This window comes from Gallinula chloropus (genome assembly GCF_964237585.1).
Source record: "Gallinula chloropus genome assembly, chromosome: 15".
Classification (NCBI taxonomy): Eukaryota; Metazoa; Chordata; class Aves; order Gruiformes; family Rallidae; genus Gallinula; species Gallinula chloropus.
This window is the reverse complement of record NC_140100.1, coordinates 13980713-13996924: the sequence shown is the minus strand read 5'-3', so window position 1 is coordinate 13996924 and position 16212 is coordinate 13980713. Positions and strand designations below refer to the sequence as shown.

Genomic DNA, 16212 nt, shown 5'->3' with positions numbered 1-16212 from the left:
CACAGCTCCTCCCTCACTATTTTGCAGATTTTTGGGTTGCAGGCAATGATTGACTTCTCCCCTTTTTTACTGCTTAGAGCATCACATAAACTTGGGACTCGGAAAGCTCTGAGTTGATCAGGGCTTCATACAGACAGGCCACATGCTAGAGCTCTGCTTTGCATGTTTTATTTGCCAAAATGACACATCAAAATTGATTATATTCTCCTCTACTGCATTAAACTGTCCATGTACTTATTACTTTCCCACTGGTAGATGAGGAAAGTGGTATTTACACTGATTGTCATGCTTCAGCTTGAATTTTAATAGAAACATTTTTCTTAGTACTAAAATTTCATCCAGACTTTATATCTTACCCAGGAAAATCAGAAATGGAGTTTTTCTGCTATGCTTAAATTATTTTAATTGATTTTTATATGTATTTGAAATTGCTTAGATTTAAAAACAGTCTAAAAAGCACAGGTACCAGCATTGGCACCACAACCGTAGCAAGGAGGTAACTGGAGCACCAGCCAGTCCAGGGGTGGTAGACTGGACGAGTCTTCTGCCCGTGCAGTGAGATGGGGGCTCAGCTCTACCTTCCCACCCCCAGAAATAAATAGAACCTGTCTGCTTCTTTTACCTATCTTCCAGTTTTAAACAAGAAAAATCTCAACTGATTTAATCCATGTCTTTATAGCATAAGGTAGTATATAAAAACACCTCTGCAACTGTTCATCTTTAAATCAGCAGCTTCCCTTCTGTCACAGCCAATTACAAAACCCAATACAGACTGAAGGAAGGTGGTTGGAGCTACTGAGCTGTCCTAGCTCTTTTCTAGGTTTGAAACCTAAAGATCTGATTTAAAAAACAGTTCTTCACAGATCCTTCTTGTGTCCTGAGGGGACGTGACGCTGTGACCTTCTGTTCTGGAGTCAGTGAAAATTTCGTAGTCATTCCCACCCTGGAAACAGCAGAGGAAAACAGCAGCTGGTTTGGTGGTGGTTGGCTTAAGGTGCAGTCACAGTCCTGGGGGGAGATGGGCTGGGGAAGGGACACCCAAAGGAAAGTCTGAAGAGGGAGAAGAGAACTTCCAGAAGGCTAAAACACTGGAAACCACTGCTGTTCTGTTAGATCTTTGCACACTGGTTGTAGTACACGTGCTGAAACGTCTACTGACCACCCAGACACTTGTGTGAGAACTTCCTGACCTGACTGAGGGAACTCAGACACGTTTTTTGTTCACCCCAGGAAACAGAATTAAAATGAAACCCAATCTCTGCTCAGGGCTGTGTCCCAGCTTTACTCAGGCCAGTAACACACAGTCAGTCAGTGCAGGGACACCCTCACATTCATCCTCCACCTTGGGGCCTTCTCAGGTGTAAGGACACTGATTGGGACCTGCAGTGCTTGTGGTCTAACAGGCTCTGCACTGTCACCTACAGAACAACATACTCACCGGCATGGTCTTATCTCCAAAGAAATAAACAGTCTCATATCCATCGTCAGCAACAATCCCTAAGCAGTACCGCTTGTCCCAGCCCTCTGGGAAGACATCAAAGCTTATCTGGCCTCCTAGAACAGACAGGAACCAAGCAAACTCTTTATTGTGAGAACAGGTTTCTGAGCAGAGAGCAAACAGGGTAGTTATGATCTCTGGTAGTGGGGGCTTTGCAGGACTCACAGAAACGTTACGAGACCCCAGGGCACCACTTGTCACAGCTGCAATTCACACATTACTCTTGAATACAGCCATAAAGCCTTTTGCAAGAGACTTTCTACAGCTTTCAGAACAGGAGGAGGAGGAAATCATCCTCTTTAACACAGCCTAACAGGCCAGCAGCTGTTCCAGTTCCAAATCCTTGCACCAGTACAGAAAAGTGTGATTCCCAGTTGCAGTGGGTGGCTAAAAGGTATTTACGCCACACTTCAGGAGCTGTACTGCAGCTCATCTGCCTTAACAGCACTACTGGCAACCACACTTCCTGACTGAGAAATTCCCAGGGGCCAGAATGAGGCAATGTATTGTGGGAGTGGGACAAGAAAGGGCCCAGAAAATGATTCCCCCACCCTTTTACCACCTCTTAGACTTGCACTTGGCTTCTGGAGTTTTCTTCCCACACAGCACAGCTGCAGACCTGAGCTGGGGGCTGCTGGAGCAGTGCTGAGGCACCATGATCAGAGCTGATGCCAGGAACAGCTCTGGCTGCTCAGCAGCAGGCAGATTTCAGAATGAGCAGCATCAGTCACACAACTGCCAGTAAGGGACAATGAACTGACAACAAGCAGTGAAATTCTCTTTGCTGATGGGTTTCAATTAAAACATTGCAAATGAAAGCCTAAGAGGGAGAAGAGAGTGCACAGTGCCTGCAGCCACCCCCACAGAGACAGCTGTCACCCACAGGAGATGGGATGTCACAGCCTTAAGAGTGGAATTTAAATGACATTTAAAATGAAATGATTTTAATGTGCTACCTATGGAAAACGTGAGGCCTTTCCCTGCAAATTCTCTTCGTAAATCCGCTACAAACTTCTCTCTTATATGCTCCTTCTGTTATAAAACAAACAAAACAAACCCAAACATCAGTGTGTTAATTCATCAATACAAAGAGAACCCAAAAATCCACCCCAAAACTCGCCAAAGGTCTGAGTACCAGGATGAGAGTGATTACTGAAACCACTTTAATGTTACAAGCTTGTAAAAACTGAGAGCAAAACTTCACCCACACACTGTGGTTTTTGCTCTTCCATCTCTGAATCCTGGAGGCTAAGGGAAGCATGCTTCAGCTCCCAACAGAAGTCAGTTCTACACGTGGGGAGACTGAGGCAGAGCCTCAAAACTGGCACTGAGTCCCTGATGTCATATGCTTCAAAAAAGAACTTGCAGAACTTCTTTGGCTTAGGTTTCTTTCAGCATCCATCAGCTGAGTCACAGGCAAAGGCTGCTTTTGGGGGATGGGACTCCAGGTTTTGCATCAGGTGAAACCCAGGCCTTGGGGTGCAGCAGAACGCTGACACCACAGCTCAGAGTCACTGCAGCCTCGTGAAAATAAACAGTGAACGACCTCAGCTTTTAAATTCCACTTTAAAGAGATGGCAAGAAAAGGAACAGTTCCTTGGATCATGGATATAGGCTGATACACTAAAGAGCACTGCAGGGAAGTATGGTCTTATTCAGGACTGGGTTTTTCAGGTACCCTGTGGTAAAGGCAGGATGGTTGGTACTCTGGATGCAGGGTTAGATAAACAGGAGCCAAACCCATCCCCCTTCTGCAACAAACCAATCTCACTGCTGGTTCCTGAAGCTTGGACCACGAAGGATTAAAGTGAAAAGATCGCATAAAGTCTGAAAGCTTTTTAAAAGTCCCAACCCAGCCCTAACTGCCTCTTCCAGAACAGCTGGGTGGTTTCCAAAAGCTGTAACTCACTTTATCAAGTTCATAGAACTCCAGTCGCTCCTCCTGGCTGCAGCTTCTTCCGATGGGCGACACGTTCAACATCCCATTTCGGAACTCGATAAACGTGCCCCTGAGGAACAGATTAACAGGACAGAAAACAGAGAGACTGCTCACAATGCCCTGCATCAAAAAGCACTTGTATTTACTTCTGAAGGCAATGGGAACCAGACATCTCCTTCAGCCTCTCCCCATACGCATAAACACCCATGCGGGAAAACCAATACCTCTGGCATCAAGGAGTCTTGGGCGCTTTGCTTTCAATCTGGCAACCTCTCCATCACCCCTACTGACTTTTAAAGGTGTGATTTGGCTTTAGAAGTATGATTTAGGGCCCACCTACAGTATTGTGCCCATTTCTGGGCTCCCTGGGATAAAAAAGACAGGGATCTCCTGGAGGGAGTCCAGAGGAGGCTACAGAGATGATGAAGGGCCTGGAGCATCTCCCCTGTGAGGAAAGGCTGAGTGAGCTGGGGCTGTTCAGCCTGGAGAAAAGAAGACTAAGGGGGGACCTTGTTAATGTTTATCAATATCTGAAGGATGGGATGCAGGGGGAAATGGGCAGCCCCTTTTCAGTGTCTGTGGGCACAGGACAAGGGGCAGTGGCTGCAAGTTGGAGCATAGGAAGTTCCACACCAACATGGGGAAGAACTTTTCCCCAGGGAGGGTGAGGGAGCCGTGGGACAGGCTGCCCAGGGGGTGTGGAGTCTCCATCTCTGGAGAGATTCCAGCCCCGTCTGGACGCCGCCCTGTGCAATATGAGCTGGGGAGCTCCTTTGGCAGGGGGTTGGACCCCATGGGCTCTCCAGGTCCCTTCCAACCCCTGTGATTCTGTGATTCTATGGGATCACCCCAACCACATGATTCTCAGACCCCGATGGATCAGCCTGCCAGCCTTGGAGTGAAGCAGCAAAGCCTGGAGCAATCTTGGAGGTGTTTCCTGCCAGCCTCTCATGCAGCAGTGTCAACATCCTGAGCAGCTGCAACCTCACTTGCCACATGGGAAGGATATTGCTGCACACTCTGATCTCTGGGAAACATCATGCTGCTCAATTCCACACACGTGAAGGAAACAATACTCCTGTTTCAAAGCTGACCCACCTGCCCTCTTCATGAAAATGCTCAATTGGTACTTCAAACCCCACGCTGCATTTGGGAGCTTGTCTCTGCACGAACAGATGGAGCTCTGCCCCACATACACCCTGCTCCTAAAACGCACATCAATCAGTCATGCTTTCCTGACCAGCCTGCTCCACATGCTGCTCTCAACACAACAACACACAGAACACGGTGATGCCAAGCTGGCTGCACACACGTACCTCTTCTTTGGCAGCTTAATCTTTGCAATATAACTCAGGCAGTAGTTGATGAGGTCTTGGAGTATGTCCTCACCCAGGTGACTCTGGATGTTCTGACAAAATAAACACATTCAGCCACAGCTCCTGAACTTGAGAGTCCAAAACCCAGAGACACAGGGAGCTGAGACACAGGCTCATCAGGCAGGGAGACACGGCCACAAGCAGCACCCTGCTGCTGAAGCACAGACCCTGCTCGCTAAAGGCTCGTGCTGTCCTTTTTGTTCACTCCAAACTCTTGAGTTCAGATGCTCCCTCTGAGTACCTGCTTCAGCAGGGCACGGGGTGGGCAGAGCTAAGCAGGTGTCAGAGTTCATGGCTGCTGTAGCCAAGTGTGGAGAAGCAGGGATCAGTACTGCACTGAGTGGGGAACGGCTGCTCACACCTGGCAGCTCAGGCAGGTGTTGTCTCCAGTACTCAGTGTAGTTACTTTCTAGCTTGTGCAGCACCCCAGAGCCCCCACTCTGAATTCACCCTGAAAAACAGCTACAAGGCACCTACAAGAAGCTTCCCACCCGATGCAGCCTGGCAGACATCAGCTGCAAAACGCTGCGGGGGCAGGGGCTGGGCGGCCCGTCCCAAGGCCCAGGCTGGGGCAGCGTTTCCCTCTTCCCACCCAGCCGGGCGCTCGGGGCTCTCACAGCCCCTAGAGAGCATCCGCACGGTGCAGCCCGTCATGCTACCCGCCCTCTGCGGCAGCAGCGCGCAGGGACAGCAGCAGCCCCAGCCCTCGCCGGAAGGGTGAGCGCCAGGGAAAGGGCTGTGGCGGCACCCCGCCCGGGAAGCGTCTCCTCCCCGGCCGCGGGAGCTGCCCGCTTACCTGCTTGCTGAGGAACTTCCCGTCTTTGTACGCCACGAGGCCGTTCTCGGGAAAGACGTAGTCAAATTTCTCAATCACTACAACAGAGAGGCGGCAGCTTACACCCCCCCGCTGGCCGGGGGGTCACGGCAAGCCCCGGGTCCCGCAGCAGCGCGCCACGGGCACCGGGCCAGACCCGCTCCCCTCCCGCAATAACGCACACCCCGTCCCTCCGCACCCCGCGGCCCCTCCGCCGGCGCTTGGCTTGGCGTCCCCTCCCCTCCCGCAGCTCCGCATCTCTGCGTGACCCAGCAGCCCGGCGCGCAGGGCCGGCTCAGACCCGCTCCCCCCCTCCCGTGGCGGCCGCCCAGAGCCGCGGGCATCTCGCTCTGCGGCCGGACGAGGCGGCTCCCGGCAGCGCTGCCGCCCGGGGGCCGGGAAGCCCCGAGTGAGCGGCCGGACGCCGCAGCCCCTGCGCGCCGCTCGAGCCAGGAGCGGGCAGCCCGCGAGAAGGGTGACGTGGCTCCGACCCGCGGCCGCGCCCCTCACCGTCGTCGCCCAGCTGCTCCTTGATCTTTTCCAGGTCGGACCCCCCCACGACGCCGACCTTCACCCTGCGGCGCAGCCTCTGCAGGAACGCGGCCATCTCCGCCGAGACCCTCTGCGGCGCGGACACAACACGGCTCAGCGCGGGGGGCGGCGGGGGGGGCGGCCCGGCGCGCGCCCCTTCCCGCGGCCCCGCGAGCTCCCGGCGCCGCGCGCACTCGCCTGGCGCGGGGCGGTGAGCGTGCCGTCCACGTCGAAGAGGCAGAGCGCGCCGGGCCGCGGCGGCGCCATGGCGGCGGAACCGGAGACACACGCCGGCGCCGCGGGGGACGCCGGGAAGCGGAAGGGGCCGCCCCTTCCCGCCCTGCCGCGCGGCGGGGACGCGGCACGGCCCGGGCAATGGTGAGCGGTGGGGCTGGGGGTTGAGCCTGTGAAACGCGCGGCCCGGCCCGGCCCGGGGGGGAGCGGGGGGAGAGGAGCTGCTGTGCTCAGCGCTGGTGGGGGCCCGGCGGCGGGGGGGGTGAGGCCGTGAGGCGCCTCCCTGTGCTCGCGCGCCGGCCGCCGCGGGGCGGGTTGCGGCGCCCCCGGGGCTCGGCGGCAGCTCGCCGGCAGCTCGGCGCTTCCCCGGCCTCCCCGGGCAGCGGCCCCGGGCTCTCCTGCCCGTTTGGCTCGGGAGCGACCTCCGCGCCGGTGTCTTCGCTCGGGCGTTGCTCAGGCGGCAGCGGGAGGCCGGGGGTGCCGCGGGGCCGCGCCCGCTCTCGGCTGGGTTGTCGGGAGCGCCTGAGCACCGCGCCCCCTGCGTGAGGCGGCTGCAGCGGGCACAGAGGGGCCGGCGCTTGCTGCCTGCGGGGCCTCGGGCGCGGGTGCCGGGCCGGCTGTGGCCGCGCTGCCAAGGCGGCGGGACTGATGGCCCGTGTCTCACTGCAGGCTTCTTGGCTCTGCAGAGCCGGGACTAGCGGCGGCGCGGCGCCGTCCTTTGGCAGATGGCTACGAAACCAGCTCTGGACACGGCCGCGGAACAAGGAAGGTGCTTGCCCGCCCTGTTGTTTCGGCACGTGGGAGCGTTTGCAGTCGCAGAACCGGCGAGTTAAAGGTGCCGATTGTCGTGGGAGACAGCGAGAGCCGCCCCTGTGCCTCTGCCATTCGGCCCCTGCAGCCGCCGCCCCACCAAAGGATGAGAAGAGGGAGGAGTTCAGACTGGTCTACAGGTTTTCTGGGATCAGGTACTGCCGGGTGCTGTCCCGGCTGAAGCTGCTGCAGACTGCCACCACCATGGTCATGCTGCCTCCAGTCTTCTATCTCTATCTGCATGACCAGGTTTCTCAGAGCATTCTCTTGTACACAACGGGCGTTGCACTCTTTGCTGGTGCAATGTTGTACAGCATGAGCTACTTTTTCAGACGAATTATTGGATTAATCTACTTAGATGAAACAGGCCATACTGTCAGAGTGGCACACTTGACCTTCTGGGGAAGACGGAATGACATTTACTGTCCCCTAGAGACAGTGGTGCCTTTGGATGAAGTGGGGGATAGCACGGGGGAGCTGCTTCTCCAGTTCAAGCAGTATAACAGTACAGATGTTTTATATTTTACAGTTAAGTATGGACAGATTGTAGACAGAGAGAAGTTTACCCAAATATTTGGAGAATTTAAATGATACAGCAGCTAATTTCCAGTCATTTGTCACATGTTCATTGTGCTTATTTGTTTGTTAAGTTTAATTACTTTACCAAACTGATGTACTTCTGTAATTTTCCTATGCAAAGCCTGCTGAGAAATAGTGAACAATCCCCTAGAGTAAATATCTTGGCAGCTTGTTGAAGGTGTGAGCAGTGAGTCTTCTGTGTGGGACACAAGATGTGCAGAGTGTGCTGTCACCCCCAGCTCTGAGTCTCAGCTGTCCTGCTTGGTATGTGCAGGAGGAGGCTGAGTTACAGGTGCTGACCCTGACTCTTCCTGCTGGCCTCTCAGGTAGCTCTGGAACAGGGAAACCAGGAAGAAAGTAAAATGCAGTCACTCTGCCAGAGCATCCTCACTTCAAAGCTGTTGTGTCCTTTAGCGAATTTTAGGTTGATGGGGGAGCCTCTTGTCCTTGAAAACTGCCTCACACATATGATGAGTAATGCTGGGTGTCAGAGACACGCTCGTATGTTAATGAAATGGAGGTGACTGGAAAGGGACAGTATAGAAGCTGTGCAGGGCTGCTGGCTGGGTTCTCCAGGCTGTGAATGTAACTGGGCTAAATGGGGTTGCATGCTGCAAGACACATGGACAGTTCAGCTGCCAGGGTAAGTTACAGCCTGGGACAGAATGTCAAGAGCCTCTCATAGAAATCGGCTTTTCCTTTGGAATAAAGGAGAGAGGCACCTGAGCTGTGATGCTTTGAGTTCCAGGGGCAGCCTGTGATCCTCTGTTCAGTTTGGATCCTGATCTGACTTGCAGCTGCTTGTCCTTCTGGCTTATCTTCGTGTCTGTGTGTGCCTTGGATGGATGGGTGACATGTGATCAGTGCTCTAACAGGTGAGGTGCAAGAATGCCAGCAAATGTTCCCAGACACTATGGCTGAAGGAAGCAGGCTGCTGCAGAGGTGACTGTGCAGTTGTCTGTAATCCCTTGATGTCTTTACTGATTTGGACATATTGCCTGTAACTTTCTACTCCCTACTCCCCCCAGTCTGTCTTGACCTAAAAAGAGAAGAAAAAAGACCAGACACCTAAAGGCTGGTCAAACTGAGGCTGAAAGTGTGTGTGCTTTGTATTCTGTTGAACGTGGAGGGTTGATGGCCTCTGCTCCTGTGTCCCTGAAGGGAGGTGGTCTTGCTGTCTGGTGGTGGTGTGATTCCTCCTCTTCCAAACCCAAAACCGCAGTAGGAATGAGCAGCAGGATTTAAATCTGAGTCAGTCCTGGTCACATGTAACATGGACAACTGCATTTGGACTGTCAGATGGCAGGTGTTTCCTTACACTGCTCACTGGGCACAATGGCAAATAAACAACCTCAGTGACAGAAGATGCTCCTGTGCCCTGTTCTGCCTCCACACACGGGAAGCGTTGGCTCTGGGCAGCTTAGCTGGTGCAGGTGGGTAACACTGCTGTGTGAGCACACAGCAAACCCTGATTTAATGTTTATTCTGCTGGATTTTCCTGCTGGGGGCTCCCACAGTTTAAACTCTGGCTGGTGCTGGGTGGTGCAGCCGTCTGGGAAGCAGAAGAAACGTTGCCCAGCTGAAGTGCTGCGGCCGCAGAACACGGTGGCCTGGATGCATACAGCATGTTCTGGGGAGGCTCTACAGCCCAAGAACAGTGTGGATGGTGGCTCAGCTGAGGCATGTGCTAGGTGTAAAATAACCCCCCCCGGGTAAGTTCAATTATAAATATTTTATTTAAGAATATTGATTACACATGAGATGTTGGGTTTTATGAATCTGTGTACAGTTACTAGTTACACCATGAAGTGCAGTTAAGTATTTGTTTCAACATTTATTTGGCACTGTCCACAGTATGCTGTAAACAATATTAAGTTTATATGCTCAGCTGCAGTGCTTTCTATGTGTACTCTAACATGATTTCATCCACGTGTTGTACACGATTATACAGTTACTGAGTGTCAGTAAAAATTATAAAAACACCTAGAGTATTCATAATAAAAGTGAAGATGTGGTAAGACTTCAAATTACTCAACCTTTGCTTCTGTAATAGTACAAGACTTGCTAGAGACATTTACTAAGACTACTGCACTGATATGTTGGACAAACCCATTCCCAAACTGCTGTGAAATACAGTTCTCATTCTACTCTCCTCTTGCTGATAAGATGCGTGCGAGGACAGCGATGACAGTGAGGTTTTGTTGAACACCGAGTCACCAGTCCTTCCCCCAGATTTCTCCAACCTCTGTTCAAAAACTTGCTCAGGTTCTGACCAGCTGGTACCTGAGTTCTGGTTTCTGCAGAGGTTTACAGAAATCCCATCGTTTTTAAGCTGGCAGAAGGGAGTATATGGGAGTTTCCCAATAGCAGCACTCAAAAGAGAAAAGGGGAGAACCATGACCAACACTTCTCAAAGCCAGTAAGAGACCTTTAATATTGTGATGGCTGTATGACACCTGTCAATCTTTTAACTGCTCTCTTACGTGCTTAAAAACTGTGGTCAGATCCTAATGGGGCAACTGGAAAGTCCACTGTGGTCCCTGTTTTGTGGTGCAGAACAGAAAGTTGGTAACGAAGAGCCAAGGAAAAAAGTCACCAGACCGAGCTCAGGTGAGCCTGAGGTGACCAGCAAAGGGTACAGAGCAAGGAGACATCCAAAGCCATGCTCCAAAAAGAAACATTAATGAGCCATTGATGCTTTTTGATCCCGTGACTTTCCAGATCTCTGAAGCATCCATGACTTAGAATCAACTGAGAGAGCAAAAATAGATTTACTGTGGGTTATAAATGTGCAGTTAGGACTAGGCCCTCACCATGGTGCTCTGATGTCAGGCAATGGCTGAGGTCAAGTGACCCCCCCTGTGGTTTTACAAAGTCCCTTAAGTTCATGTGGAACTTGTGACAAGTTAATGACTCTCGTGTGTTACAGTAAAATAACCTGCAAGCTGATTTGTGACCATGATGTGTGTCACACCATGTGCTAAGCTTTGCCAGGTCACCTCAGGGTAGAGCTTTCTCTGTACAGGTCTGATTGCAAGAGAAGGCAGAAGGTATAAAATGCAGGATGATGGAAACAGTTCTGGTGCTCCAGTTCTGCTCCAAGCGCTGCACGTGTGGCCGAGGGCGCTACAGCCCCTGAAGCAGCACAGTGCAGGCTGGCACAGGGCAGCTCCTGGAGTCCTCATCCAGCCAGCGTGGCTGGCAGCTGTACTCAGGGGGGTAGAGCTGGGAGTTGCTCTGTAAATACTGTGTGTGGCAGTGTGGAAAGCAGAGCCTTCTGTGAAACACCTCTCATTCCAGCTGCCGTTAGAGACCGGTGTGGTCTGCAGGCAGGTGTGTGGCTGTCGCTCAGTACACGTGCTGGGCTTGGCTACCTGTGAGCAGGACCTGCACCAGGTCACACTGGGTTACCAGTCGGGGCTGTGAAGGAGAGAGGATTCTGTGACTAACATGACCCAAGCCAGAAGGTGGGGGCCACAGCTGCTGCAAACACACAGTGTGTGGGACAGCTGAGTGTACCTGCCGGTGACCGGTACCGATGCTCTGCCTGTGGCGAGTGTGCACGGAGCAGCTTGCCTTGGGCAGGATTACAGCCAGAACACAAACCTCAGTTTATGACTTTACACTTAACTGGTAAGTAGAGAAGACATGAATTAATGCAAACTAATTTCATGACCAGCTGTTCGGTGCAAGGGAACTGCTTTTTACTTGAAGTTTGCTAAGATGTCACTGAAAATGTTCAGGAAGAGGTGTGCATGGTGATCCTTGAAGATGAGTGTTGGACGGAACCGAATTGATCTGTCGCCACAGCCTCCCAGCACAACACCTAGAACGAGAACACAGGAGTTCCTCCTGTCAGTGCCATCTCTGCCAACTGCTCAAAACAGCCGGGTCTCTGACTGAGGTTCCCCTCGCTGCAGAGGGCCAACAGAAGCTCCCCAAGCCCCCACAAACTGCACAGATACACCACGTAGTTGGGGGTGTCAGTGAGCTGTTCTGTAAAACACTGGGAAGGTTGGGGCTGATCCCACCATTGGTGGGATCCAGCGTGGGAGCTCCAACAACATCCTGGACTCAGAAGCTGCAGGACTCTGTGGCTGAGTTACCTCAAAGCTGGAACACGATGTGGCAGATTGAGCTTCACTCAGACATTCCCTTCTTCAGACACCGTACAAAGCAGGGGGAGAAGTTACAGCAGCAGGTATCCTGCTGGTTGTCATTTGAAGCGCACACACACACACACACACACACACACACACACACACACAGAGAGACATCCTTACCTTTGTTCCTGGCTATTGTAATTAGCTTGTTCCTAGTTGCATCATTTGGAGTGTCAAATGAGCAGAATGTTCCTCTTCCTCTCACTCTGCTGATGAGGTGGGGGTAGCGTGCCTGCAAAAAGAGGTAAAGGCTTAAAAAAAGCACTTCTGGGACAATGAAATGCTACCTGCTTGTGATAGCACAGGCTGCTTGTGATAGCACAGGCTGCCAGCAAAGTAGGGTAACAATGCAGCTTACACCCTCAGCTATTTTGGGGGTCACCCTTTATTTTGAATTAAGCCATACAAGCCCAGCATCCTAAGTCAGTAAAAGTTTACTTCAGTTCAGAATCACAGAATGTGAAGGGTTGGAAGGGACCTTGAAAGATCATCTAGTCCAACCCCCCTGCCAGAGCAGCATCACCCAGACTAAATCACACAGGAACACATCCACGTAGGGTTTGAATGTCTCCAGAGAAGGAGACTCCCCAGCCTCTCTGGGCAGCCTGTCCCAGAGCTCTGTCACCCTCACAGGGAAAAAGTTTCTCCTTATATTCCCATGGAACTTCCTCTGCCTCAGCTTGGATCTATGGCCCCTTGTCCTGTCACTGCCATCCCTGAGCAGAGCCTGGCTCTGGCCTCCTGACTCTCACCCTTCACATATTTATAAACATTAATGAGGTCACCCCTCAGCCTCCTCCAGGCTAAAGAGCCCCAGCTCCCTCAGCCTCGCCTCATCAGGAAAGGGTTCAACTCCCTCCATCACCTTTGTGCCCCTGTGCTGGGCTCTTTCAAGGTGTTCTGTGTCCTTGAGCTGAGGGGCCCAGAACTGGACACAATATTCCAGGTGGGGTCTCACCAGGGCAGAGCAGAGCGGGAGGAGACCCTTTCTCTAGCTACTAACCACCCCCCTTCTGATACCCCCCAAGTATTGGCCATCAGTCTTCTTAGCCACAAGGGCACTTTGCTGGCTCAAATGGGACAGTTACTGAAGCTTGCACTGAAGGGACTAAGCCAGTGAGCTGTGATGGTGGTCTGGTACCAAGCAGGAGTTCCTCAGTCCAAGTGTTTAAAGTGGATTAGGTCAGATCTACCTGGGCAGCACTTTCCTCCCTCCCTGTCCTCCTGACAGCTGCGTACCTGTAAATCCAGCAGCCCCGTGAGCAGCGCTTTCCCGGCGTGGGTTGCGTTGTTCAGAAGGTCTTCTCTCTTAATCACCTTGATGACTTCAGCAAGCATGAGGTTCTTGGATGGATCTCCCAGCCAAGTATTAAAAATCCGATAGGGCTTGGGAAAGGTGGGGGAGAGAGAGTCGTGGAACATGTTAACAGGTAGGGAACAGTACTGAAGAGGCTCCTGTTATCAAACCAGTAATTTAAACAACTGCTGCAGGAAAATGCCTGTGCTGATCTCCCTGACCAACCCCCCTTTTTTGGTTGTAAGAGCAAAATACATCTGCCCTGCTGAGCAGGAACAAAGGGCAAATACTTTATGCTCCAGCTGTAGTGCTGTCTTGCTGCTCTGACAGCACGCTGAAGCACAGCTACGGATGACACACACACACACACACACACACACACACACACACACACACACACACACACACACACACACACACACACACACACACACACACACACACACACACACACAGCATCATCTATAGGGGCTGCATACACAAGCTTCATGGTCTCCCTGACCGACCCCTCCACCCCCCATTTATTGTGGATTTGAAGCTCATGAGCTCCCCACTCCCTCCTGCCACCTTCATGACCTTTGTGACTGACAGCAACTGGAATAGAAGTGAAGAATGATGACAGCCTCTGTGTAAGCCCAGAGCAGTGTCTGAAACAGCAGCCAGACAGAGCTGAAGGAAAGCTTGTCTCTCTCAGACACTGAGTTACACAGGAACATGCCAGGAGCTGGCAGAGCCCAAGCTTCACCAAAGACCTTACAGCGTTTGGCCTGAACTCTTCTTTGTGGAAGAATCCTCCAGTCATCATCTTCTTGCTGAATGTCACCACGTCAGCTGGGTCATCCAGGCCCCAGTGTTCATGTGCCCAGAACTTCCCTGTGCAGCCACCTCCCGTCTGCACCTCATCCACCAGGAAGGCACAGCCATGCTGCAGAGAGGGATGCAGAGAGCAGGGAACGTGAGTCTGTGCTTCCCAACAGCAACGCCTCTGGCAGTGAGCAGGCAAACACAAGCCCATTGCTGGCAACACCCCTCCTTCCTCTCCTTTTGCTGCTCCATGTCTCCCCTCCCCAGCCCCCATTCCCATGCCGTGCTCTGTGCACTTGATTCCACAATTATAAATTCAGTTGTTTTTTCAGAGAGGCGCTAGAAACATATTTTCATACTTTCTACCCCAATTCACAAAGAAAAGACATGTTTTTATATAATCTATGCTTGGTTGGTTTTTTTAAAGTCTTGAACATTTCTAGAGGATACTTGAAAACATTGGGAGGGGCCTGGGTGGCACTTCCAAAGCTTTCAAGGGAAGCAGAGTATCCTTACTAGGAGTTTTGCTTGTTTCAGATAAGGAGTCTCTGAGTCAGGCACCTGTGGCACAAAGGCAACACCAGCAGCATGACCTGGTCGGTCTGGGGGCCTGCAGTGGGCCCAGAGGAGCTGCCACCTTGGGTGAGGCTGCTGAAAGTGCTGCTCATTTTGGCTGGAAACATGGGGGTGTTCATGTGAAGGACTAGTTAGCTGGATCTCTGGGACGGGGACATCAAGCTCTATCATGACACTGCCATTAGAGAGAACTGGTAAGTACCTCTGGCAGCATCTCCTTTGGGACAAGACAAACCTTTCTCTTCAGTGTATTTACTGTGTCTCCCTGCCAGGAACAGCTGGTAACAATGAGAAAAGCTTTCTGTTTTCTTTTGGCAGGACAGGATTTTCCACATTTCACCTAAGCTCTTCTCCATAAGCACTTATGTTTTGAGGGCAAAAAACCCAGAGAGTAGATCTTACTGAGGGAACTTCACATTCCAAGTATTGACCTATGCCCTTTTCATTGTTTTACTGGAGCATCAGCACTGTGGTTGCACTCAATTTGTGTTTAAACATCTTTCTGCAACTAAAAACACCTATGTCAACAACATGACCCTTTTCCAAACCTGCCTCTTCTGAAATTGTCTGAACCCCCTTAACAAATCATTCTCATTTAAAGAACACTGCTGTGAAATCCACAGTTAATGAACTGGACTAATTCATTAACTCAGCTGGACATCAGGAGAACAAGTATTGGACTGAGGAAAGCATGAGGTGCGCATCAAAGGGAAGAGAAATGCTGTGCTGACAAGGGGTTACTTGCATCTGAGTATAGAACTATCCCAGCTACTACTGAGGAGAACTGTGGAGCTTCTCAAAGTGCTGGTGGCAGGAGGGAGGTCCCTGGAGGCACCAAGCAGCATCTGTATGTTTACCCACCAAGCAAACAGGGCAACACTTGGTTACCTTGCGGGCAATATCTCGTAGCTTCCTGAAGAAGTCATCTGAAGCGTGGTTGTCCCCACCCTCTGACTGTATTGGTTCTATGATGATTCCAGCCACAACCTTCTTCTTTTTCCTGTACTTTACAATCAGGTCTTCCACCTGGAAATCAAACAGTTATGGCACATTGTCCTTTACAGGACACTCACACATTTCCTCCCAGACAGATTAAATCTCAGCAACAGAACTTTAACTTCTTATAGACACTCCTGGCTACAAAGGTATCAGGAATAGGAAGGAATTCACAAGTGGTTGCTCTGGGATTTAATGCTGCCCTCTTATTTCTGAATCTTATCCTAAATACACTGTCCCTAGCTGTACATTTCTCTACCATGGCAGGAAAGCTGTTCAGCAGGGTGGCCACAGCAGCTTGTCATGCTGTGCTGTGCTGTTGTTCCACTGAAGCAGGATGGAAGAAAACAGGTTTTCTGTCCCAAACCAAAACTCAGCTCATGTATCAAAGAAGGTAACGTGGGAAACTTGCTTCTTCTAGTTCACCCACTTCAGATACTTGAAAATTAATCAGATTCATTTGTGGATTCATTTTTCTGAATCACAGTTCACCCCTCCCCAAGCTATGGGGAAGCAGAAGTGGAGGAGCACTCTTCTACACTTGCTGTTTGCCTGAAGCTAGGCAGGGCTGAGCAAGCAGCTCTGCACAGCCCTC

At 51.6% G+C, this 16212-nt stretch overlaps 3 protein-coding genes across 3 annotated transcripts in view; 1 reads left to right on the top strand and 2 right to left on the bottom strand.

Annotated features, from left to right (window-relative positions):
* Positions 1-154: 154 nt before the first annotated feature.
* On the bottom strand, positions 155-6433 carry PMM2 (phosphomannomutase 2). Its single transcript, XM_084270869.1, has 8 exons — positions 6357-6433; positions 6138-6249; positions 5610-5686; positions 4754-4845; positions 3408-3507; positions 2455-2530; positions 1439-1554; positions 155-943 (listed from the first exon to the last, which is right to left on the bottom strand). Exons 1-8 carry the CDS (start codon positions 6423-6425, stop codon positions 830-832), a joined length of 756 nt encoding a protein of 251 aa, XP_084126995.1. The 5' UTR covers positions 6426-6433; the 3' UTR covers positions 155-829.
* TMEM186 (transmembrane protein 186) lies at positions 6424-7952 on the top strand (the record flags this gene model as incomplete). The annotated part of the gene is made up of 3 exons (XM_084270951.1): positions 6424-6536; positions 6776-6934; positions 7079-7952. 3 exons carry the CDS (start codon positions 6424-6426, stop codon positions 7791-7793), a joined length of 987 nt encoding a protein of 328 aa, XP_084127077.1. The 3' UTR covers positions 7794-7952.
* Positions 7953-11316: 3364 nt separating this feature from the next.
* ABAT (4-aminobutyrate aminotransferase) overlaps positions 11317-16212 on the bottom strand; it is a 31350-nt gene continuing 26454 nt past the window's right edge. The window contains exons 11-15 of the mRNA XM_084270843.1: positions 15510-15647; positions 13999-14166; positions 13184-13330; positions 12065-12176; positions 11317-11607 (exon numbers count right to left, since the gene is read on the bottom strand). Coding sequence (XP_084126969.1) covers positions 11486-11607; positions 12065-12176; positions 13184-13330; positions 13999-14166; positions 15510-15647 — 687 coding nt within the window. The 3' untranslated portion in view covers positions 11317-11485. The remainder of the gene's footprint in view (positions 11608-12064; positions 12177-13183; positions 13331-13998; positions 14167-15509; positions 15648-16212) is intronic.